We start from the raw sequence: 23406 nt of genomic DNA, 5'->3' as shown, positions 1-23406 counted from the left end.
TGTTGATTCCGTTTTATGCGTTTCGTGGATATATTGAAAGTAACTTTTAATTTGTTGATATATATGCATTGTGGGTAGCATGGATCATTTTTAGGAGTGGATCCACAATCTGCACGATGAGTGTGTTAGCGTTTAGAAAATTAGCTGTGAAAGGTTTCTTATTTGTATATATATGTGATATCTTCTAATATTTTTTATTCTGCAAAACATTAAACCCAATAGATATATTAATTTTTATAAAAAAATAAATGATTTATAATAACAATTTTTTTCTTATTTAGAAATTTAGACTGTTGTTTTTATATTATTTAAATTTTATTTTGGAGTTTTAATTCAAATATATTAATTATATGAATATATAAAAATATTTTGTATTCATATTTAATATTTTAAAATAATCATGAATTATGACATAGAATTTTTTTTTTAATATTTTATTTACGAATAATATAGTTGTATCTGTTATTTTTAAAAAATATATCTTTAAATCCGTTCTTTTATCCGGTTACATTTGTTTTGTTCGGTAGAAGAAAGCCCGAGCAGATGTTTTCTGCATTGTCAGCTAACTTAGTAAAGAATTTCATTGTAATTTTAGTATTTTGGTGTGATTTATGTCACACTATTGGTTCTGATTGGTTTTATATGTACTAAAATGTAGGATAGGATTAATAGTGTCCATAATTTTTGAATTATTTTATCGAGAAATTATTTAACATTGTATTCTCATAACCATATTATTCAACTTATGTTAATTACTTTAATCTTGATTTTCTTCATGTAATTTTATATATACGTAGTTAAATATATGTTTACGTTTTTTTGTTTTTTTCTATTTGTTTAGAATATTAAATAGTGTATTTTTTTTGGATAATCCTTTTCTACCAATCAACAGTCAATATGAGGACTTAGCCATTTGGAATATTCCCATGTGTACAGTATTATTAGTCTCATAGTTTCAAACTACATATCTCCCTCCAAGATTCTTTCCCTTTATTTTTTTGGCTTATTGATTCCCTATATATATATCCTCATTGTTCCATTTATTTTATGTGTTTATTGTGTTATCTTATACCATACATTACGTCCAAAATGGAGACAATGAGCGATGGTGTTGACTATGTCAATCCCAACAAGGCTTTGAAAAATTTTATAGAGTTGCAAAAAATATCCAAATTATTTGATCTTTATGATCTAAAAGAAGATTGTTTTGCTTATGTTCTCGCGTGTTACGTTGGTGTTGAAGAGGGAGTTGATACATGGTTTTGTGATGATTCTAAAACGAAAGCCAAAAGGTATTTATTGGTCACTATTATTAGGTTTTAAAAAATTACTATCACTTGCGATTCATCTTATATTATTATGTTGTAGGCATCGTTTGATTTTCAATGTTTCCGATCATAGCGATGAACTCACTTTTGTTATGTTTGATGATGTTGTTCAATCATTTGCTCCTCAAACTTGCAAAATCCTTAGCTCGATGGTATGGTTGATAATTATTGATTAAATTGCATATAATATTGTCATTATTTTTCTAATGTACGTAAAGTTTATTTTATTTTGTAGAATGAATCGTCGAGTAGTTATCCCGTTGAACTCGATGACCTTTTTGGAGATCCAATGATTTTCAAGGTCAAAAAGACCGACTACTGTGATGCTTGTGGTTTTTTAACTATCGAGGTTGTGGATGTATTCCGTGATCCTACATTGATTCATTTGTATGCGAATCCTGAACACCCCATATTCTTGGGAAATGTAAGTTTTTTATTTTTTATATTGTATTTTATAATTTTGTGAGTTTACTTTTTATTAAGTTAATTTTATCATGTCATATTTCTACAGGAAGATGATTTTAATGTCTTGACTGAATCAAGTGCGAGTATACCACGTGGTTCGAAGCGCAAGTTGGCTCAATTTGACGATGAAGCGCCCAAGGGTGAAAATGACAAGTCTGTCAAATGCCTTAGAGAAAATTAAGGGTCTAATTTATATAATTAGGTTTTATAAGTTTAGTGTTTTTAACATGTCAATGTTATTTTAAATTGGCCCAAATTGTGTAATGTTTTCTTAAGTTTTTTGTTGTATTTCTCTTTACATGTTCGTCTCAAGTTGTGTGTATCAATAAGAATAATGTTTTTATTTTATTAGTAATTGAATGTTAATGTAGTCCTCCTTATTTTAACTTTCGAGTAATATTCACAGATTTCTTTAATATCCAATTGAACTTGATTAGTAATTCTTTAATGGTGGTAGTTAAAAAGGAAAAATAATAAAATATATAGAAGTGAAAGTTAATGCATTATTTAATTTATATCAATGTATCATTTTTTTTAACCAAGTATTAATTTTATACAAATGATATATTGCAATTATTTTTAGACAACTGATCGACCACCCTTTAATTAAATATAGTCATATTATGGAACATACTGTTTGTTTGATATCTATGAATATATCTTTCTATTTATTGTGCACTACTAAACATTGGGTACCCCTATTGTTTGTTCAGTTGGTTTATACCAAAATAGGGACGATATCTTCTGAGTTGTCAATCAATTTATATTGTAATAACTCATGGTCATATATTCAGCCACATTTGTGTCTGTTTATTTATTTCTTATTTATATTTTTAGTTTTTTTTTTTGAAAAATTATTTATATTTTTAGTTAAACATTGCTTATTTGGATTTTTTTATAAGTAAATTTTTTATTTTTAGATATATTTGATACTGTATGTGATTTATAATTAAGGCTGAATATATTAGTTATTGATTGAAATTAAAAAGTGAAAATTTGCTTAAAATTTGCTTATAATTAAGATGGGATGGAGTATTTATATATAATTTTTTTTTGTGTCATTTTGTCATATATAATACATCGAAATGGTAATTGGTTTAGTTTATCTGAGTATGCAGTTAGAGACTTTATGCTCGATGTTGAAATTTAGTTATCACTGATTTTTTAAAAAATTATATATTAAATAGGGTAACTCAAATTTAAAAAACTAAATTCTTTGGTTTTTTATATATGATGATTGCCTTTTTATATATGCATTAGGACCGGGATTGTGTGAGTTTTTCCTGGAAAAGTCGGTGTACCGTTGTTTTAATCGTGTCCGTATGAATTAATAGTATTGACGCTAATTTGCCATTTGGTTTGTTTTTGTTATTTAATATTTAATACGCTTTAAAAGAAATCCTAAATCTCTTTCTTATTCCTTTCACCGCCGCTGTGAATCCCTTATTCCGTCGACATCGACTTTGATTCTCACCACCGAAATCAGTCTCTGCTCTTTCGATATGAGGAGGAATGCGACTCAAATAACAAACACCACGCTTATCAGGTTTCTCTGTTTCCTTCTCTAGCTTCTTCTTTAACTTCAATTTCTAATTCAATTTCAATTTCAATTTCAATTCCAATTCCGTTTTCTCTTCATTCGATTTTGTTGTTGTTGTTGTTGCATCAATTTCGTTGTTTTCCACTGAATTTTCCATTTTTTCTACTTTTTCAACTTCTTATGTGTTTGTGGTGTTGGAGTTGGGATGGCCGGTGGAATGCAACGCCGGAACGTTGCGGCGGTGTTGTTGCCGGAGTTTTGAGAATGGTTGAAGCGAGAGAGAAGAAGGTTTAATTTAGGGTTTATGAATTGTGACATAGGCTGTTAGTCTGGTGAAGGAGAAGATGGAAAATAGTAATCATAACGTGTTTTCCTTAAATGAATAACAGGTAACGTGGCACATTTTAAATCATACGATTAATCTAACAAGCTACAAAGAACCAAAGTCATGTGAATGTGGCACTACAGTCTCACACAATCCACAATCCCGGTCCACGCGCAACATATTCTACCTGCCATACTGTTTGCAGGTTTGATTGTTGTTTCCATATTTTCTGTGTACACAGTAATTTCATTAATTACCGATATTCTTCATTTGACTTATTTGCATCCTATTTAGGAAACTATTGTTTCCTTTATGTTATAGTATTCGTTATTTATATTTTATTTCTTTACCTGTTTTGCGTTTTCTCTATAAATACCCAGCTCCTTTGCCAACGTAAAGTTCATTTATATTATAAGATTGAAAGTAACTATCCTTGAAATATGTCTGAGATATATTCTCCTATAAGCTCACTGACGCCTTCGAAAAATGATTGGAAAATCCAAGTTAGAGTTATTAGATTATTTGAAAATTTAAAGCGTGACGTTGATGGAAATATAAAGACAATTGAGATGCTTTTACTTGATAGTCAGGTTGATATATATATGTATATATGATTGTTATGTAATTTTTTAGTTATTAGTAATGTAAATGATATTGAGGTATATTATGTGGTTCTAATGTTGCAGGGAAATAAGATACAGGCAACTATCTTCCCACATTTGGTTAGCCGGTTTGCTCATCTTATTAAAGAGAATTATGTCTATGTTATCTATTACTTTCGTGTGGTTGAGCACTGTAATGGCGACTCCTTTTCTCCCGATAAGCACAGAATACTGTTCTGTTTTGAAACCGTGATTGTGAGTTCATACAATTCATCTATCGATCATTATGGATTGAAGTTCGTCAGTTCTAATGAAATTTTGACTCGGAGAGCTGGCTTCAACTGCTTAGTTGGTGAGATATGGATTATGTATTTATTTTTATTTTAGGAACTCAAATATTTTATTAGTAAAATTTTTTGGAATTATTGTTTTGGTTATACGTATTTCATTTTCGTATGCAGATGCCATAGGAGTTCTTGTCTTTTATCAAATTGATTTAGAGGATCCCTTGTCCGATGGTAAAACTTCAGTCGTAAAATTTGAGCTTGCTGATTGGAAGTAAGAAACTATCTGGTTTAGATACTTAGTACAAAATATTTTTGACCCGTTTTCCCAATATTCTCTTTATTAAGATATGGTTTTTGAATTAGAGGGAGATTTCCATGCGCCTTGAGTGGAAAATATGTAGACAAATTTCGCGAGATGATGTCTAAATCATCAAATCTTCATCCTACTGTTGTACTGCAGTTTGCAAAGATATCAAGCGATAGAGGTATATTTAAGACTATAAAGTAACATGCAACATTTACTTGGAGATTAATGTATGGGGTAGAAAAAAGTTGTATTTTGCTCTTCTTCTAAAAACGAGGGTTTTGGCACTTGAATTTTGTTCCCCGAAGAATTTTATGTGCAGATGTAGTTTTAGTTGCTTCGTTGAAGTTTATTCCGTTACATTGTCCTTCTACCTTTATGTATTTGGAAAAAGCATTCTAAATTGGAACTAAATTTCTGTTTATTTTGTAATAGGTTATGTGTGTGTTGTGAATTTAGAAGAAGTTACTACGGTCATGTTCAATCCTATGACTCCCATTGTGTCTGAATTCAATAGATGGTACAGTTATTGATCATGATCTATTTCATTATTGGAAGATTTCAGTAGTTTTGATTTATAATTAATTTATACGAATTTGGCCATGTATTTTTTTTTAGTGTAGCAAATGCTGGAGGTGTCTCTTCTTTGGTTAATGGCAACAAAGTAAATTCTATCGTGGTCTCTGATTTCACTCCATTTGATCGTCTTTATCCACGGAAATCTGTACGAGAACTTATTGAGACTCCAGAGTCCGGTTTCTATGTGTTGTGTGCCAAAGTTGTCGGCACTTCTGAAGTAAAAAGTTGGTGGTACCCCGTATGCAGATGTGGAAAATTTCTTGAGATTGGTGTTCGAGCTTATTATTGTCCCAATTGCAATATGTATGTCTTCCCAGTGTCAAACAGGTATCTTTATGTAATATATTTTATATCTTTCTTAGATTTTTTATAATTTTAAATTTTTAAATTTTCCCGCTATTACCGTTGATGTTAATTTTCTATAATGTTATTAGGTTTAGACTACAAATGGCAATTGACGATGGCACAGCAACCGCTTTTATCCAAATGACAGATCATCCTTTACGAGGAATCCATGCTCTGAATCTTATTTCTTTGGTTTGAATACGAACTCCTAATATTAATTATTATTTTATGTTAATATTAATATATATTATTAATTATGGATTTCAATTTTATTCTCAAAATAAATAGGGAACTAAGTTTGCATTGAGGTTTTATGGAAAACAAGCATTTAATGGAAAAGATGTGTTGCTAATTGTTAAAAAAATGACAAGAACAGTATATGGGTTTGAGGACTTTGTTGAAATTGTTAACATGACTGATGACGAGGGTTCGGTTCGTCGTTTCCATGATCTTGGCAGAGCTTTTACTCCTATAAAGGTTCATTTAATTACTTGAAAAAACGAAAGCTGTGATTTTTCCATTTGATGGAGATCATTATTTTATTTTTCTTCCAATTTTTTATTATTTCATTTTGTTAACTTGTGCAGTCCATAAGTGTACCATCAGTTCCTCAGTATCACATTGAAGCTGTTGGGGATGAATTAATTTCGGTCGTCAAGCCTTTTGTCAACAATGGGAAGAGTGTTTTGATTGATACACGTCCTTTCTCTGGATCTTCTACCTTTTGCATTGGATCTAGCTCTAACAGCAACTCAAACCAAGCTAGGAAGGAGTTGACGGGCAGTGGCAGTGAGTTAGTTTGATGAACCTCCACTTAAAATTGGAGCGAATCTGGGTTATTTTTAAAGTTAAAGAACAAATCTGTTACCAACTTTTTCTTTACCTTTTTAGACTGAGATTTTATCTTTGGTGTCTATCTATTTTTTGCAAACCCCAAAACTGTGAAGCTAGATAGGTTGAAACAAAAGGGTAAGTGAGGAAAGTTTAATCAACTTTGTGGTTTATTGATGAGTTTGTAATTTATCTAATCAGTGAGGTTATGTCTTCTTTGTTTTTTTCGATCAATCCACTACTTTAATTGCTTTGGTACATTAGAACACATTTTGGCAAATTCATTCTCTCCAAAATTTTCCATTGCTTTCCAATTCCATGATTTTGTAAAAAGTGATTTTTCTAATTTGTTATTTTTATCTATTTGTTAATGAATTAGGTTGAGTTACGTTAAAATATATGATCTAGATTCTGGTTGTTTGGTTGTATTGTGTAAGATTCAGACAATCTTCAAATGTTTCTCCCATTTTATGCAAGACCAGATAATGTTATGCCTTCCCTTGGTTTCAACTGGCAGTAGCTCTAGGTGAAATTCTAAATCATCTATAATGCTTAAATCAAGATCAACTAATAACAATCTTCAAGTATCATGACTTTTTTGGCCTTCCATTTTAACACCAGTTATTGTGTAAGTAGGAAATGAAGAACATAAACTTAATTATATTGCCTTGCTGTGGTTCACAAACAATTATTGTTGTTCACTGTTGACTTTTATTCACTCCTATTTTCTCATTTTATTTTTTCTTTGTTTCACACACACACACACACAGTTTAATTAATTTAATTAATTAATGTGTTTGTTTATGCAGGGAACAAGTAATGAAATTATAAAGAGGGTTCATGTGTGTCCTGAATCCTTATTTGTTCATCATAACCCTCTGCAAGAGCACTTGGTGATCTTATTGGTATTAAAAAGCATTTTTGTTGGATAAGTGTTTTAAGAAATATGTTGTTCAAGAATACAAATGTGACTGTGGAATAGAGGAGGAATAGAGAAATAAAACTTATGATATGAGGTTTGTACTTAGGAATTTGTAAGAATGTGACATTAGTGGTAGACAGGTACTAACATAGGCTTTGGTAGAAAGGTAAAAAATGCACTCCTTTTCAAATTTGATTTTGAGAAAGCTTTGTGCTTTGATACACTGAAACTTTCTTAAGCTCACTCTAACTCAACTTGATTTCCCTCTCAAGACTATTAATCTTATCATGATCTGTACTACCACTTCTAACTTGGTGTTAAACTTGATAGATGAATAAAGAGAAAGTTGATAGTTTTTCTCCCTATAGAGGACTAAGACAACAGATCTATGTCCCCCTATCTCTTTTATGTGTGGAAAAACTTGATCTTGTCATCCAAGAGAAGGTCCAACGGAAAAAATGGAAGCTGGTCAAGTCTCCAAACATGGTCCATCTATTTCTCACATTTTATTTATAGATGGTTGCCTTTTGTTTACTCAAGCTAAGACCTCTCAGATCAAACAATTTTGTCTAGCTTATGGATTAGAAGTTATATTCGCGAGTCCTGGTTTTTTCCTTATTCTAATTCAAGTCATGTAAAAGTATCTACATAATATGCTTCTTTTATTGACTTTCATCATACTTATAATATTGGCAAATATTTAGCATTCCCTCTATTATCTGGCCGAATAAAGAAACAAGATTTTCACTATATTCTTGATAGAATTCAATCTAGATTAACAGGTTGGAAGAGTAGACTTCTTAATAGAGCTGGAAGAGTGATCCTTTGTCTTCTTAATAGTTTATAAAATTATTTTGTTGCATAAAAAAGTAAAAAAAATGTGAACTCTGATTTGAAATACTTTTTAAACTTTTTGTTAATAAAAGAAAATAATTATTAAACCCTTTGATAAGAAAAAATTCCATACATTTTTATAAAAGCAAATATTATTATTTTTATAATATTATTTAATTTAGAAAATGTCACATGTACACTTTAGTAAAAAAAAACTCAATGGGGCTAGCAATTGCAAAAGGGCGTAAGTTTCGGTGGCCAAAATTGAACAATTAAAACTTGACGGTTAAAATCGAACAATTGTAAAATTTAGGGGATTAAAATCAAACAATTGAAACGCGGAGGGTCAAAATTACATTGGACAAATAATATATTTATATTAATTTGCTTAAAAATTTAACTAAAATATGGTCATGATTGAAACTCACAGACCAAATAGTCTATCAATATTGGTAAAGATTAAAATGATGAATATAAACATTATTGAATGGTTATAATGATGAATTTACGGGAAAAAAAAATAGTAGTTATAAACTATATTAGATACAACAGGTTGGTTTTCTGTAAAAAAAAAAAGGTACAACAGGTTGGTTTAGAGAAAGAAAAAAAAAAAAAAAGATATAACAAGTTGTGGCTGTATTTTGTCGGTTAGTGGTTGTTATTCCCTTCGTCTAGATTCCAATAGAATATTTTCCTATATTCTCCCTGATAAAAATATTATATTCTTTACTTGGTGTTCAAGTTTTTCTTTGATTCTTTACATCATGTGCATATTAATTAATCTATATTCTATTTGATTTTGTTTGTTGGCGGATATACTATAAATACCCCTCACTCTATTGTGTATTCACCTCTGTTATCACCTTTTTTACAATTATGGACCAAAGAAACATTCGTAGTCCAGCATCTGTTGCTCGGCAGAGGCGTCTCCGGAGAAAGTTGATATTGATCCAAAAGAGGAACATTGCATTCCAACCTACTTCCATTCCAGAATCCAGTCCCAATCCAATGGTTGTTGATAATCCATCGTCTGTAGCTCGACAAAGACGTTTGGAAAGAAGAGAAAAATTAAAGGAAAAAAGGACTATGTTTCATGTCCATCGAACCCATTATGCAGTTAGAAATGGAAGTAAGTTATAGTTTTTTTTTTTTTTTTAAAAAAAAATAACTTTTTCACATGCTAATTAATTTAGATTGTCTTTTCGTTATACAGTTAATTGATTATATTTGTAATGTTAGTGTAGAATTGTTTTTTCGTTACATAGTGAGTGTATTTTTTTTTTGAATCGTACATAGTAAGTGTTTAATTATCTTCTGCAGTTTGTTTTTCTTGACAATAAATTATTTTTTTCAGAATAATATTGATTTTTTTTCCTTTTTTTTTTGTCATTATAATATTATTTAGTTTTCAAACGTACATCAAGATCAGGATTTCGTTCAAAGCGTCGTCGTATTAATGATCTTGGTCTACATTCATTGGAAAGTGAGTTTTCATCTGTCCGTTGTATTCAATTTAACTTTGATAATTGTTTTTGTAAATTTTTATTTTAAAATAGATAACCATATTTTAATGTCCAGCTATAGTGGAGGGTTCCGGTGGCAACTCAAATATCGGAGTGGATGAAGACAACACTGTGATATTTTCTTCGGCTGAAGCGCGAGGTACATTGTTGGATATTAATTAGTTTGTTTTTATAAGTTGTGTATCTTATTAATGATTAAAATGTTATTTTTATCATGTAGAATATTCCGATATTGGTGATATGAATGTGGTGTGTCCGAAATGCGATGCCTTGGTTTGGGATCTTGAGAAATTAAAGAAAAATTCTCATACTTCAGCATTTGAAGTATCTTTATGTTGTATGAGAGGAAAGGTTACCATTCCGCTGATGATTGAACCTCCTTTGCTTTTAAAGAACTTATTCAATGGTGTTGATGCAAGAAGTCGACATTTTATTTCAAATATTAGATCATACAATAACATGTTTGCTTTTACTTCAATGGGAGGCAAGATTTTGAAGGGGGAAAATACCGGACGCGGTCCTCCCAATTTTGTCATAGGTGGACAAAACTATCATAGGATTGGAAGTTTAATTCCGAACGAAGGCTACAGACCCAAATTTGCACAGATGTATATATATGACACTGAGCATGAAGTTACAAATCGTTTGTCTCATTTTAGGTATTTATTTCATTTATTTGGTGAATTTATTTGAATTAATTATATTTAAATTAATTGAACTTACTTTAAATCCTTTTTATTTTTACAGTGATAATTCCACGGGAAAGAATCTTGATCCATCTTTGGTAGCTGATTTGCTGAAATTAATGGATGATCATAATATTTTGGTAAAGAGCTTTCGAATGGTTCGTGAGTTTCGCCAGCTTAATCAAAACATTCCGGTGCAGCTTCGTTTATTTCGCAATAGAACGGCCGATGTCCGTGTATATAATGTTCCTGAAATTAGCGAAGTTGCTGCTTTAATTGTTGGCGATTTTGATAGTTCAGAATGCGGGAGAGATATTGTGGTTCGTGAGAAGGATGGCCATCTTCAACGTATCCACGAGACTCATTCCAAGTTTATACCGCTGCAGTATCCGCTTCTTTTTCCTTACGGTGAGGATCAATATTCTGAAGACATTAGGCGCAACTCATTGACTTCCTCTTTGAGCACGAAGAGACGTGAGAGGGTCACTTTGCGCGAGTTTGGTGCTTTTCGTATGCAAGAACGACATTCTGAATTCTCCGGTTTGTTAAACAGCAAGAGACTTTTCCAACAATTTTCAGTGGATTTGTACTCAATGATTGAGGCTCAGAGGCTGTCCTATGTCAGAAATAATCAGAGTAATATTCGTTCTGGCTTTTTGCTCGGGGTCGAAGAAGCTGTTAGTCGCGGTGACGTTGATGCTTCTTCCATTGGTTCGCGTGTTGTTTTGCCTTCGTCATTCACCGGCGGTAGACGGTATATGTTTAATAATTGTCAGGACGCTATGGCCATTTGCAAAAAATTTGGTTATCCTGATTTGTTTTTGACTGTTACTTGCAATCCAACCTGGGAAGAAATTCAGCGACATCTTTATAAATCTGGTAACAGTGCTCCATATCGACCGGATATTAGTTGCAGGGTATTCCAGATGAAATTGGAAGAGATGATGAATGATTTCAAAAAGGGGAAATACTTTGGAAAAGTAATTGCAAGTAAGTTGTTTTACATATGTTTTTTTTTTACATATAAGTATGTATTCTACACGATATGTAAATTATTTTTTTTGGATTTCATAACATTTATAAATTTGATAGGTTTGTATACTATTGAGTTTCAAAAGAGGGGTCTGCCACATGCTCATATTCTATTGTGGTTGCACCGGCGTAACAAACTAGATTCTCCGAAGTCAATTGATTCAGTCATTTGTGCTGAGCTACCCGATGAAGCTCTATATCCGAAACTTTTTTTAGCTGTAACAAGATTCATGATTCATGGTCCTTGTGGCATAGCTAGGCCAAGTTCTCCCTGCATGAGAAATCGATCATGTTCCAAATTTTATCCAAAGAAGTTTGTTGATCGAACAACTTTTGATGAAAGTGGCTATCCCGTATATCGTCGTCGAGATCTTGGTGTGACGGTGCTAAAAAAAGATGTCCAGCTTGACAATCGCAGTGTTGTTCCTTATAATCCATCTCTCATAATGAAGTATCAGGCCCATGTTAACATTGAGTTTTGCAACAAATCTAATTGCATCAAGTATTTGTTCAAGTACATCACCAAGGGAGTAGATAGGGTAACCGCGACTTTGCAGGTTGGTGATGAAGAGGTTGTTGATGAAATTCAACAGTATTACGATTGCAGATATTTGTCTCCATCGGAGTCTATTTGGAGGTTATTTGCTTTTGATATTCACAGAAGATGGCCACCTGTCCAGAGACTGACTTTTCATCTGAGAGACGAACAAAGAGTCGTTTTCAAGGACACCACCAATTTGGAAGATGTTTTATCTCGAAATAGGGATAAAAATACAATGTTTCTTGCTTGGATGGAGGCAAATAGCGAATATGACTCGGGTAGAAGCTTAACCTATTGCCAATTCCCTACGAAGTTTGTTTACGATTCAAAAAAACGTAGGTGGAAGCCAAGAAAGCAGGGTCAATCGATTGGTAGACTCACATTTGTTCCTCATAGCAACCGAGAATTGTATTACATGCGACTATTGTTGAATATCCAGGTTGGTTGCACATGTTTTGAAGATATTCGAACTGTTGATGGACATGTTTATGATTCTTATCGCGAAGCTTGTGACGAGTTGGGTTTACTTGCAAATGATCGTGAATTTATTGATGCTATTGATGAACTCTCAATTCTTGGAACTGGTTCATACGTTCGTAATGTTTTTTCTGTGTTACTATTGACATCATGTATGAGTGATCCGGGGAAAGTTTTTGAACATCAATGGGAAAATCTGTCGGACGGAATCCTATTCGACAGACGACGTGCTTTAAATCAACCAGGTTAGTACTTTTAATGCTTTATTTAAACTCATTTTTTTTTATATTATAATTTCTGCGTTGGATGTTTTTAATTTTTTTTTTGTTGTAGATCTCATTATACCTTCAGAAGAGTTGAAACAGATGTGTTTGATTGAAATTGATAAATTACTGCGTCGTAATGGATTGACTTTAACTGACTTTGAGTGCATGCCTAAAATATTATCTCCAGAGATTGATCCCTATGACAACTTGCTAATATATAACGAGTTGTCTTATGGTTCAAGTGAGATGTTGTCCAAGCATGATGAATATTTTAAATCTCTAAATGAAGACCAGATGCATGCTTATGATATAATTGTCAGCGCAGTAAATAATAAGACTGGTGGCATGTTTTTTGTTGATGGTTTCGGAGGTACAGGGAAGACTTTCTTGTGGAATACATTGTCTTTTCGTTTTCGCTCGGAAAACAAAATAGTTCTAAATGTAGCTTCCAGTGGCATTGCTTCTCTACTACTTCCCGGTGGAAGAACTGCTCACTCACAATTTGCTATTCCACTCAATTTAACCGAAGAATCGTGTTGCAGAATTGAGAAAAATAGTAAGAAGGCAGATTTGTTAGTTATGGCAAGTTTAATTATTTGGGATGAAGCTCCGATGATAAATAGGTCAGCTTTTGAAGCATTTGATAGAACTTTGCGTGATATCATGAGCAACCATGTTGGAGGTGCATCGGAGATTCCATTTGGTGGTAAAACTGTTGTGTTTGGTGGTGATTTTCGGCAGATTCTACCAGTTGTTCCCAAGGGAGGTAGGCCGGATATTGTTCATGCAACTATTAATTCATCTCCTTTGTGGCGTTTTTGTACAGTTTTGAAACTATCCAAAAATATGAGGCTCCAAAGTTCTTCAGATATGAATGAAATGAAATCTTTGACTGATTTTGCCAAATGGAATCTTGATATCGGGGATGGCAAAATAGGTGTTGACGATGATGGGCAGTATCTTATTGAAATTCCCGATGATCTTTGTATTAAAGGTTCAGGTGATCATGTACGTGATATTGTTGATGCGGTTTACCCTGAATTGCTTGAGAATATTTCAAACGATGATTTTTTCCAAGATCGAGCTATTTTGACACCGACTCTTGAGCTGGTTGAGAAGGTTAATGATTTCGTACTATCACTAATTCCAGGTGAAGCATCTGAGTATCTAAGCTGTGATTCAATTTGCAAGTGTGATGAGGATGTTGGAATTGATCGTCGTTGGATAACAACCGAGTTTTTGAATGACATTAAATGTTCTGGATTGCCTAATCATAAGTTGCGTTTTAAGGTTGGTGTTCCGGTTATTCTTCTTCGCAATATTGATGTGTCTGCTGGTTTATGCAACGGTACGCGGTTGGTTATAAATCATCTTGGGAAAACAATAATTGGTGCACGTATATTGAATGGTTCTCATGGTGGGGAACAAGTATATGTTACAAGGATGAAGTTAATGCCATCTGATTCTAATGCTGCTATTACTTTTGAGAGACGCCAATTTCCATTTTCCTTGTGTTTTGCGATGACTATTAATAAAAGTCAAGGACAAACTCTATCAAATGTTGGATTGTACCTTCCAAGACCTGTATTCACTCATGGTCAGCTTTATGTTGCTATCTCGCGTGTGAAGACAAGGACTGGTCTCAAAATTTTAATAGTCGATGAAAATGGCGAAGCTTCTAATACTACTGTCAATTTTGTTTACCGAGAAGTATTTCAGAAGATTTAAAGTTATGCATAGATATAATGTACGGTATTAAATTAGTTAATATTTGTATTTCGAATGTCTGCTGCCCATCTTATTTATAGCACGTAGTACTAAATGTGATTTATAAGAATAAGAATATGAATAAACTATCTAATTGAATCTTTATGTGATTTTTTACTCTTCCATTGTATAAGCAATATATTAAATAGATGAAAAGATTTAGTATGCAATTATCTTAAATTACAATTGGTGTATATTAGATATATAAATATGGAAAGATAATTATGAGCATTGATTCTAAATGATTAATAGAATCATAACAACATATTTCTATCATGTATATATATATATGATTATCTATCAATGAAAAAGGCACGGCCTAAATTATCTTATATGGTATCAGAGCGACTTCCGTTGCAACTCTTCGATGACTTTCGTGATAGTCTCAACATTCGTTCACCTCCAGTTTCGACTACGGCGGTGTGTTAGATATATAAATATGGAAAGATGATTATGAGAATTGATTCTAAATGATTAATAGAATCATAACAACATATTTCTTTCATGTATATATATATATATATATATATATCTATCAATGAAAAAGACACGGCCTAAATTATCTTATAGTGTACTCATCGTATAGCAGTTTTTAGAATGATGTGAATTTAAAAACTAAGGCAGTTAATTTCTTTTTATACGAAATAGCATGAATGAATACTATAATAAATAAATGTTAAATTTACGGTGTGAGCCATATCCATATTAAATAAAAATTACTTATTTAAAAATTAATAATAATAAACTAAGTTCAATTAATGTTATACTACTAAAATCCCAGTTTTTACTTTAATTTTACGTAGGAAGTAGCAGGTTATGTTATATCTCTCAGGACTTATTATTTATTATCGCTTTTAGTCGTTTCATTTTTATTCTAACTTTGTTTTCAGATATATATATTGAGTTTAGATTAAATTGTTTTCGTGTGATGGGCTTTTGCCCTCTATGTAATAAAAAAAAAAATTGTTTTCGTATGTTTGTATTTTCATATGTATCTGGTTAGATAAATAAATCTATACATTGGTATTCTTTGAATTCTTTGATGTATTTATAAGGGAACCCGTCGATTAAAAGTGGTGAATTATTTTGTTTGCATAAGATAAACAATAAAGTTCAAAAGGATTCAAATAATTGTTTACCATCTTCAACTACTGCATGAAATAAAGAAATAAAGAAGATCATTAAATAAACAAACTCAACAATTTCTACCATATTTTTCTCTCCTAATAAACAAACTCAACAATTTCTACCATATTTTTACATTTTATCTTCCTATTATACCCTTATTTTAATTCACCAATAAATTCATTTTATTTTTTTCACACATTTTATCTTTCCAATAAACTTTATATATTATATACCAAAAAAAATTAATATTTTATTTACCCGAAAAAAACTTTAGTTTTTAAAATATATATTAAATAATTTACGGTTTGAACAACTATTCCTAAATATTTAGAATTTATATGAGAATATAATAGACAAAATATAACCTTAAATTATCAAAAAAATAAATAATTTGAAACAATTGTTTTCTAAAACGACAAAGAATAAGAAACGGAGCGAGTAATACTATTGAAAGTTATTTAAACTTTCTTAAAGTCATTAGTTAAAATAAATTTTAAAGGATTTGGTTAAATTTGATGTGGTTATAATTCTATTTTCTATGTCATGGTAAAGTTGGGTGGTCCAACGCCATGGTCTAGGAACAAATTTAGCCCAATTTTGTGTCAAAATTTGTTTTGGCCCAACTTTACGAATATTACAAAGAAAGGTATTGATTTTTTTTTTTTTTAAATAATAAATTCATTCGTAAAGTTGAAATTGATAATATTATCTCACAAAACCCTTTGGCCGTATCAATGTTTTACAAACCAAAATTTTTCTTCCTAAAGTTGCATATTTTTTTTCTTTCGAAAATTATATTTTGGCTTTTCTTCCTATTCCGCCTCATTCGCTTTTGCTGTTCACTATTCAAATTGTACAAATTGAATGAGATCTGGAACTTTCTTCTTCCACGCTCACTTATTAGATTCTGATTCTAATTATCATATTCTTTTGGCGGCATATAATTTGTACTTTTCATGGTGGATTAGAATCTCTGTATAATCCTTTTTCTTCCACTGTTATGTGTCAGTTTAAAAATATTTGTAATAGCGTTCATTATTCTCCTATTTTATCTATAAATACCATTTGAAGTTGTTCAATGTCGAATGCGTTTGAGGCTCAATCAATCAGAAATTCGTATTTGGCTTTATTGCGACGAAATGGGTTCTTCGTTTGACATGTTGTCCGATGTTATCCCTGGACGTGATTCATGGAATTTCAGAGTTCGTGTTCTTCGAATGTGGCCAGTTCATTCGTTTATGAGTCCTGGCGAGGTTAATGGGTTGGAAATGGTCCTTATTGATGAGAAGGTTCTGTTGTTATTTTGATTATAATTAGTATTTGTTTTTTAGTGTATCAACGTTTTTAGTCATAATTAATTTTTTGAGTTTTTGAATATTACAGGGAGGAAAGATTCATGCCTCAATAAGGAAACAATTGCTCTATTTATTTGATAAGAAAATTAATGAAGGAGATGTTTATAAACTCTCCCATTTTGCTGTTGCTCCAAGTGTTGGTGGATATCGTCCGACTCTTCATCCTTACAAGTTGGTATTTCAGATGAAGACAAAGGTTCAGATTTGTGATGGTCCTGATATTCCTTCTTTTGGTTTTAACTTTACTGATCTTGATGTAGTTTCAAGCTATACTGCTGACTTTGGCTTCTTACTAGGTTGGTTGATTTGATATATATTATTTTATATTTTAATGTTTGTCTGTAACTAATTTTGAGTGTGGGTTTTTTTTTTTTTTCATTTATTTTACTTAATTAGATGTTATGGGTGTAATGACTGGTATATCAACTGAAAGGGAGTATCTTCGTGATGACAAACTGGTAAAAATGATTGTGCTCGAGCTAACTGATCAGAGGTAATTCGTACCTCATTCATCTATTTTTTTTTTTCTTTTTTTTTCCTACTATTCATAACCGATTTAAATATTTATATACGTAGCGGTAAGTGTGAATGCGCATTGTTTGGTGACTATGTTGATGAGCTACAAAGGTTAATTGGTAATTCCTCGAAAGGCCTGCCCGTTGTTGTGATTCAGTTTGCTAAGATTAAAATTTTTAGAGGTAAAGTCTATAAATTTCTGTAGTTAGTTTTTGTAGTAGTTGAAATTAGTTCTTAATGTTTTCTATTAATATACAATTTATTCCAATTGCAGAGAAAGCTTCTTTACAGAATGTCATGAAAACTACTAGGATATTTGTTGATCCTAAGACCGAAGAGGCCGAAGCTCTCAAAAAAGGGTCCGTGTCTTGAGAAAATCCAAGTTTAAATTTACATTGCGTTGATTATTTTATATATGATGTTTTTTTCCTTATTTTGTGTCTTTTTTAGACTGGCCATTGGTGGACTTGCAACTTCATCTTCTGTTTCTATAATTGGTCCTCGTCCTAGAACTTCTTTTGAGGATGATTTCCTGAAGTTATATCCCAAAAAAAGTATTGGACAGCTTGAGTCTCTGAGTGATGAAGGAACATTTGTTGTCTGTGCTGTGATAGATGGGTTTGCTGATGGAGAGAAATGGTGGTACCCTTCCTGTAAGTGTCATAGGAGTGTTGTAGCTGATTCAGGTGCTTTTTATTGCAAAGGATGCGATAAACATGTTTATGTTACCTCTCCAAGGTATCTATACAGTCCTCGGATTCAATTTGTTTGTAGTTTTTCTATAATGCATCTCTTAATATAATTTATATTGTTCAACAGGTATAAAGTTAAAGCTAATGTATTTGATGGTGAATCTTTTGCCGTCTTTGTTATTTTCGACGGTGATATGCAGTATCTCATTCAGAAGCAATGTTCTGCGTTGGTTGTATCAGTCAGGGTATTATTTTATTTTTTATGTTTATATAGTATTCTTATTTTTTTTTTTAATATTTATACCTAAAGTAACTGTTTTGTCAATTAATTGTTTAAATTTAATTAGGGTGAAAACGCTGGCCTCTACCCCTCTGAATTTGATGACTTGAAGGGCATGAAACTTTTGTTCAAGATTGAAAAAAAAGTTTCTCCAAGTGGTCGATTTGATGGGTCCTACCGTGTTAAGAGAGTGTGCAAAGAAGCTTCCATTGTTGAAGCTTTTGATTTACAAGAAAATGAGTCATCTCCTGTTGAGGTATGGAGTAAAATTAATATTTAGTTATCTTTCATGTTTTGTTAGATGTATATATTGAAAAGGAATTAAATGATTTATCTGATATCTATATGTTTGTTGGATTAGGATATTACTGAATCTGGTTCTTCCCTTACCCGTGTTGCTGAAAATGGAATTGAATTGTCTGGGAAGTCTGAGTCATTGAAATTTGCTGAAGATGTTTTGGTCACACCTAATTGTGCCGTTTTGGATGAGTCTGTTGGGGATTCCTCTGATGTTGTTATAGTTGCTGATGAGAATGACAGTGATACCTATGTTGGTATGTCTGCTGCCAAGAAAAGAAGGTTAAAGAAGGTTAATGTTAGATCCTCTAAGCGAAACCTAACTGATGATTTTGATGAAGCCATTTCTTCAAAACCAAATGTTGCTCTCAAGGTTCCCAAAATTGAAAAAGAATGAGCTGATTACCTGTTGGATGTGTTTGGGTGTTAACTTTGTAAGATATAATTACAAGTATTTGTCTAAATAAATCTATATCTGCAAGTTGCATTAGCATGTTATGCAGTTAGTTTGGTTATATTGTCCAAGTTATATGTGACTTTAAGTTTATTATGAGTGGGAAATATCTTTAGGCTCATTTAAAGATATTTTGTTGTGTTGTTTATGAGGTAAAAGGAGATGTCTTTAACCTCTTAATTAGTAAGTATTAGTGTTGTGAAATATATCATATTTGTTTTTGTTTGGTGATATTTTGCTTGGTCAAATTTTTTAATTTTGTCTGAAGATATAAATTTCTTATTTGAGTTTATATCTTTTTATTTTATTACTAAATTTTCTCAAACGGGACTTTAACATATATACAAATGTATAAGTTATGGCTTTTAATTGTATTTAAAACTTGTGTAAAAAAAAAATTCTATTTAAAACAAATCCTAAAAAAATGATTAATAATTATCCTAAAAAAAAGTTTATTTAAAATTTAAAACCCGACTGTAAAAATTGTTCCAGAATTGCTCCATGGTACGAGACTTACCGGAATTAGATCCAGTCCTATACTAATTATTTTATTTTATTATAATCAAATTATACTACTAATATTTTATAGTGGATTTCTTTTTAATTGTTTCAAAAATAAAATAAAGTATTTCAGAAAAATAAAAGACCTTTTAACATTACGTCAAAAAAAAAAAAGACCTTTTAACATTTTAGTAGCCCCAATTCACAAGCCCACAAAAAAAAAAAAAAAAAAGAAAAAAAAACAAAAAACAAGCAATTTAATTGGGCCGGGTGATAAACAAAATATAGCCCAGTTATTGTTATATACAACCCTATTGTTCAACCTAATCCTATTCAACCTAATGTTAAGGAAAACAGCCGCTCAGAGAGTTTAGGGAGTGAAGGGATAGATGGAAAACAACGCATTCCACACACACTTCCATTTTTTTCAAACGTGATTTCAGTCACCGTAAAATCAATTCTCTGTCACTTTGCCAAACATTCTCTAAAAGGAGGAAAATCACGCTTGGGTCTTGCTCTCGCAGTCCGAACCAAACATACGCTGAATAGATCTGTAATGTCAACTGTTCCTTTAAGGTATATAAAAAAAAATCGATATATTTTTTGTTCATATGGTTTGATATTACTATTGTAGTTTGCTAAGTTGTTGGTTTATGTTTATGGAATGGGACAGCAATGGTGTTCGTGGTTTACCTGTTTGGGTGTGGCAACAAACCATCAAAAAGCATGAAGGCGATGGATATGGAGTTATCGTAAGTTTTTGTCATTTGTAAAATGGTAATATTAAATTGGTATTTTTGTATTTAGGACATGAAATGAAGTTATGGTGTTTGATTTCAGGAATTTCCTGAGTTTGTTGCTATGCATTTTTTGACGAAGGAACCCAGACCAATAACATTGATTGATGAAGAAAATTCACAGTCTTATGAATGTCAGATTGAGATTGTTAATGATGGAAGCAACAACAAATATATTGTAAAAGGTTGGTTCAAATATTTGGAAGAAGTTGGATTGGATGATGGGGAGAGGGTGTTGATTCAGGTTGAAAAGCCCCCAAACAAGATGTATGTTTATAGGTTGATTGGGTTATATTGATTAGGAAATTGTTGTTGTGTATTGTTTGTTTTATTTGTTGAAAAAATGTCAAATTTGTAATGGTATTGTCGAATTTATGATATAATGTGTACTGTGTTAGAGTTTGAAGTTTGGTTGAAATGAACAAGAACTTTGATGAATTAGAAGGAACAAACTACCAAAGCTAGATATGAATAGTTCAAACTACCAAAGCTAGATATGTCTCTTTTGTTTGTGTTTTCATGTGATTTTTTTTTTGTCTCTGTTTTATGTTATATATGTCTGATATCGATATTTAATTTAAATCCTTTATATTTAATTTAAATTCGATAATGTTTTATTTCAAATGATTGATACATCGCTGTTTCATTATATAATTTTGATTCACCGGAATATGAGATTCAATGGATAATTTTAGAAGCCCATATTGTTAGTCATGGAACTTACACTATGTTTGGATGTAAAAGAGATAGAGAAGAGAGAAATAGTGAAGAGAGAAATAAGAGAGAAGAGAGATAGCAGAGAAATTGACTGTCCACCGTACCAATTTAAAATTAGGGAAAAGCAAAAATGTTCCCTAACGGCATATATTAGTTTAGTGATTAAAAAAAAATTAAAATATTTTTATATATTTTTTATTCATTATATTAGAAATTATTTGGAAAAAAGTTGGTTCAGCAAAAATATATGGTTGTGTTCATGCAATTAATTTAGGAAATTAATTTATATCCTTATTTTGAATTTGTAATTGTTATTGTTATTTTTTCTTCGGCCGTAAAATTGAAAATAAACTGTTTATGTTATTTTAATTTTATTTTAAAATACTTTTCTTTTTACCCTTAATCTTTTATTTTGGAACTATCATTCAATTTATTTATCTTTTTGGTCTTACAATCAATTCAATTTCATTCAAGGGTTAGTTCTGACATTATTTTGTTCAAGTCATTTCGATAAAGGTTGTTGTGAATCAAACCTTGATCATCCATATCAAGTTTATTGTCAATAAGCACCGAGCTAACCGACAAGTTTGTATCATTCATCTTATTCAAAAAAAAAATTGTATCATGTATTTGTTTATTTATTTGTTATATATACATAAGTTACGTGTGTTTGTTTTTTTTTTTTTTTTTTTTGTGATAAGCACCAATTTGGGTTTTAATGTATTGAAACAAAATTACTAACATCACTCCTCATCTATCTCTTCAAAATGCGTAAAAAAAAAAAATACCTTCAAAAAATAATTTTTAAGAATAAAACAGAATTCTCTAGAACTTCTCATTTAACTAATAAAAAAAATATAAAAAGTAATTAAAATCATTTCATGATATTTGAGAACACTCTAGACCCCAAAGACCCTGAGTTATTCGATGACTTTTTTTTTTCTTTGGGTAGACATTCATCTCTCAATTTTCTGTAATTTTTGCCTCTCTCAAGTTGCATGTTTAATCCGATGGATGGCATCATCTTTTCTTCCCTTTAATTCAGTTTTTAGGTTGCCAAAATCTCTAATTTTTCAACTGTGTTCTCACTGTTGTTTTGGTTGAAGCTTCCATGGAGATTGGGTGCTCACCATTCTTACTCCCCCACTTTCGTTTTTCACCAAATTTGCAAATCTAAGGATAAAGTGTTCCAGAGAATTAAAAAAATTGATGCTTGAGGAAAAGGAAAATTGATTATTCTCTGCATATACGCAACATACCATACCTTCCACACTGTTGCAATCTAAGAAATTTCAAGGAGGTTCCATTGTTGTATCCAACTCAATGACATCAGCTACACAGTAATTTTATTTGATGCGTTTATTGTTCATCTGACTTATTTGCATCTTATTCAGCATAATTTTGTATTTATGTAATTGTTAATTTCCTTTTTTATATATTCTATTTTGGATTTTTTAATAACAGTTGTTTCTCTTTTTCTATATATAGATAAGGTCATTTACAGTTCACTCCCAAGTAATTCCAATGAATCTTATATTTCCAATGAATCATAAATTTGAAACTTTTTCTCCATTGTCCTCGCTGAAGTCAAATAAATTGGAATGGCAAATAAAAGTTAGAGTTATTAGTTTGACACATAATATGAGTGATGTTATTGCTGGACATGTAAATTCAATGGAGTTGATTTTACTTGACTGTGAGGTTGATATATAGTTCTCTTTATCTAAAATGGCTTTGTCTTAATAAGTTATTCTTGGCTTTAATTTATTTCATATTTTTTATGCAGAACAATAAGATACAAGCAAGTGTTCCATTCCACTTGGTTCGCCGTTTTTCTGATCATATACGAGAGAAAGAAATTTATGTCATTTACTACTTTCGTGTGATTCATAATCTCAAAGCTTCTATTGTTTCTCATAACAATCGCAGATTAATTTTCTGTAAGAGAACAAAGATATATCCATCTCAGAGTCTTGCCATTGATGCTCATGGCTTGTCATTTGTTTCTGCTAATG

At 31.2% G+C, this 23406-nt stretch overlaps 5 protein-coding genes across 9 annotated transcripts; all 5 read left to right on the top strand.

The window, feature by feature from the left end:
- The first annotated feature begins 458 nt into the window (after positions 1 to 458).
- On the top strand, positions 459 to 2163 carry LOC123921448. Its single transcript, XM_045973996.1, has 4 exons — positions 459 to 1292; positions 1369 to 1480; positions 1564 to 1752; positions 1840 to 2163. Exons 1-4 carry the CDS (start codon positions 1048 to 1050, stop codon positions 1972 to 1974), a joined length of 681 nt encoding a protein of 226 aa, XP_045829952.1. The 5' UTR covers positions 459 to 1047; the 3' UTR covers positions 1975 to 2163.
- Positions 2164 to 3232: 1069 nt separating this feature from the next.
- On the top strand, positions 3233 to 8236 carry LOC123921447. The gene is made up of 11 exons (XM_045973995.1): positions 3233 to 3339; positions 3723 to 3863; positions 4345 to 4612; positions 4722 to 4818; positions 4911 to 5032; positions 5287 to 5371; positions 5470 to 5757; positions 5865 to 5967; positions 6064 to 6252; positions 6363 to 6564; positions 7416 to 8236. Exons 5-11 carry the CDS (start codon positions 4963 to 4965, stop codon positions 7424 to 7426), a joined length of 948 nt encoding a protein of 315 aa, XP_045829951.1. The 5' UTR covers positions 3233 to 3339; positions 3723 to 3863; positions 4345 to 4612; positions 4722 to 4818; positions 4911 to 4962; the 3' UTR covers positions 7427 to 8236.
- Positions 8237 to 9048: 812 nt separating this feature from the next.
- Positions 9049 to 14832, top strand: LOC123921446. Of its 5 annotated transcripts, none has more exons than XM_045973993.1 (7): positions 9049 to 9491; positions 9768 to 9845; positions 9941 to 10024; positions 10106 to 10544; positions 10633 to 11561; positions 11664 to 12866; positions 12955 to 14832. In XM_045973993.1, the coding sequence occupies exons 1-7, from the start codon at positions 9239 to 9241 to the stop codon at positions 14613 to 14615; spliced, it is 4647 nt and encodes a 1548-aa protein (XP_045829949.1). In that variant the 5' UTR covers positions 9049 to 9238; the 3' UTR covers positions 14616 to 14832. The 5 variants fall into 5 exon arrangements, with proteins under 5 accessions (XP_045829949.1, XP_045829950.1, XP_045829945.1 ...); XM_045973994.1 differs by having other exon boundaries at positions 9232 to 9491; positions 9947 to 10024; XM_045973989.1 differs by having other exon boundaries at positions 9232 to 9491; positions 10633 to 12866.
- A 1642-nt stretch (positions 14833 to 16474) lies between these two features.
- LOC123921661 lies at positions 16475 to 19609 on the top strand. Its single transcript, XM_045974298.1, has 9 exons — positions 16475 to 17071; positions 17166 to 17433; positions 17534 to 17630; positions 17714 to 17835; positions 17928 to 18012; positions 18104 to 18391; positions 18473 to 18590; positions 18693 to 18881; positions 18987 to 19609. The coding sequence occupies exons 1-9, from the start codon at positions 16868 to 16870 to the stop codon at positions 19317 to 19319; spliced, it is 1704 nt and encodes a 567-aa protein (XP_045830254.1). The 5' UTR covers positions 16475 to 16867; the 3' UTR covers positions 19320 to 19609.
- Positions 19610 to 20203: 594 nt separating this feature from the next.
- On the top strand, positions 20204 to 21112 carry LOC123923522. Its single transcript, XM_045976211.1, has 3 exons — positions 20204 to 20453; positions 20551 to 20629; positions 20718 to 21112. Exons 1-3 carry the CDS (start codon positions 20434 to 20436, stop codon positions 20970 to 20972), a joined length of 354 nt encoding a protein of 117 aa, XP_045832167.1. The 5' UTR covers positions 20204 to 20433; the 3' UTR covers positions 20973 to 21112.
- The last annotated feature ends 2294 nt before the right edge of the window (positions 21113 to 23406 follow it).

Source organism: Trifolium pratense, linkage group LG4 (genome assembly GCF_020283565.1).
Source record: "Trifolium pratense cultivar HEN17-A07 linkage group LG4, ARS_RC_1.1, whole genome shotgun sequence".
Taxonomy (NCBI): domain Eukaryota; kingdom Viridiplantae; phylum Streptophyta; class Magnoliopsida; order Fabales; family Fabaceae; genus Trifolium; species Trifolium pratense.
This window is presented reverse-complemented; position numbering and strand designations above follow the sequence as displayed.

Excerpts from the sequence above, each read along its gene's own strand:
- LOC123921447 (XM_045973995.1), top strand. The coding sequence starts at position 4,963 with ATGATGTCTAAATCATCAAATCTTCATCCTACTGTTGTACTGCAGTTT. Across the intron at positions 5,033-5,286 it reads AAAGATATCAAGCGATAGAG|GTTATGTGTGTGTTGTGAAT; the intron begins GTATATTTAAGA and ends ATTTTGTAATAG. Across the intron at positions 6,253-6,362 it reads GAGCTTTTACTCCTATAAAG|TCCATAAGTGTACCATCAGT; the intron begins GTTCATTTAATT and ends TAACTTGTGCAG.
- LOC123923522 (XM_045976211.1), top strand. The coding sequence starts at position 20,434 with ATGTCAACTGTTCCTTTAAG. Across the intron at positions 20,454-20,550 it reads ATGTCAACTGTTCCTTTAAG|CAATGGTGTTCGTGGTTTAC; the intron begins GTATATAAAAAA and ends GGAATGGGACAG. Across the intron at positions 20,630-20,717 it reads GCGATGGATATGGAGTTATC|GAATTTCCTGAGTTTGTTGC; the intron begins GTAAGTTTTTGT and ends GTTTGATTTCAG.
- LOC123921448 (XM_045973996.1), top strand. The coding sequence starts at position 1,048 with ATGTGTTTATTGTGTTATCTTATACCATACATTACGTCCAAAATGGAG. Across the intron at positions 1,293-1,368 it reads TCTAAAACGAAAGCCAAAAG|GCATCGTTTGATTTTCAATG; the intron begins GTATTTATTGGT and ends ATTATGTTGTAG. Across the intron at positions 1,481-1,563 it reads GCAAAATCCTTAGCTCGATG|AATGAATCGTCGAGTAGTTA; the intron begins GTATGGTTGATA and ends TTTATTTTGTAG.
- LOC123921661 (XM_045974298.1), top strand. The coding sequence starts at position 16,868 with ATGCGTTTGAGGCTCAATCAATCAGAAATTCGTATTTGGCTTTATTGC. Across the intron at positions 17,434-17,533 it reads TGACTTTGGCTTCTTACTAG|ATGTTATGGGTGTAATGACT; the intron begins GTTGGTTGATTT and ends TTACTTAATTAG. Across the intron at positions 18,591-18,692 it reads CGTTGGTTGTATCAGTCAGG|GGTGAAAACGCTGGCCTCTA; the intron begins GTATTATTTTAT and ends AAATTTAATTAG.
- LOC123921446 (XM_045973989.1), top strand. The coding sequence starts at position 9,239 with ATGGACCAAAGAAACATTCGTAGTCCAGCATCTGTTGCTCGGCAGAGG. Across the intron at positions 9,846-9,940 it reads TGGTCTACATTCATTGGAAA|CTATAGTGGAGGGTTCCGGT; the intron begins GTGAGTTTTCAT and ends TTTAATGTCCAG. Across the intron at positions 10,545-10,632 it reads AATCGTTTGTCTCATTTTAG|TGATAATTCCACGGGAAAGA; the intron begins GTATTTATTTCA and ends TTATTTTTACAG.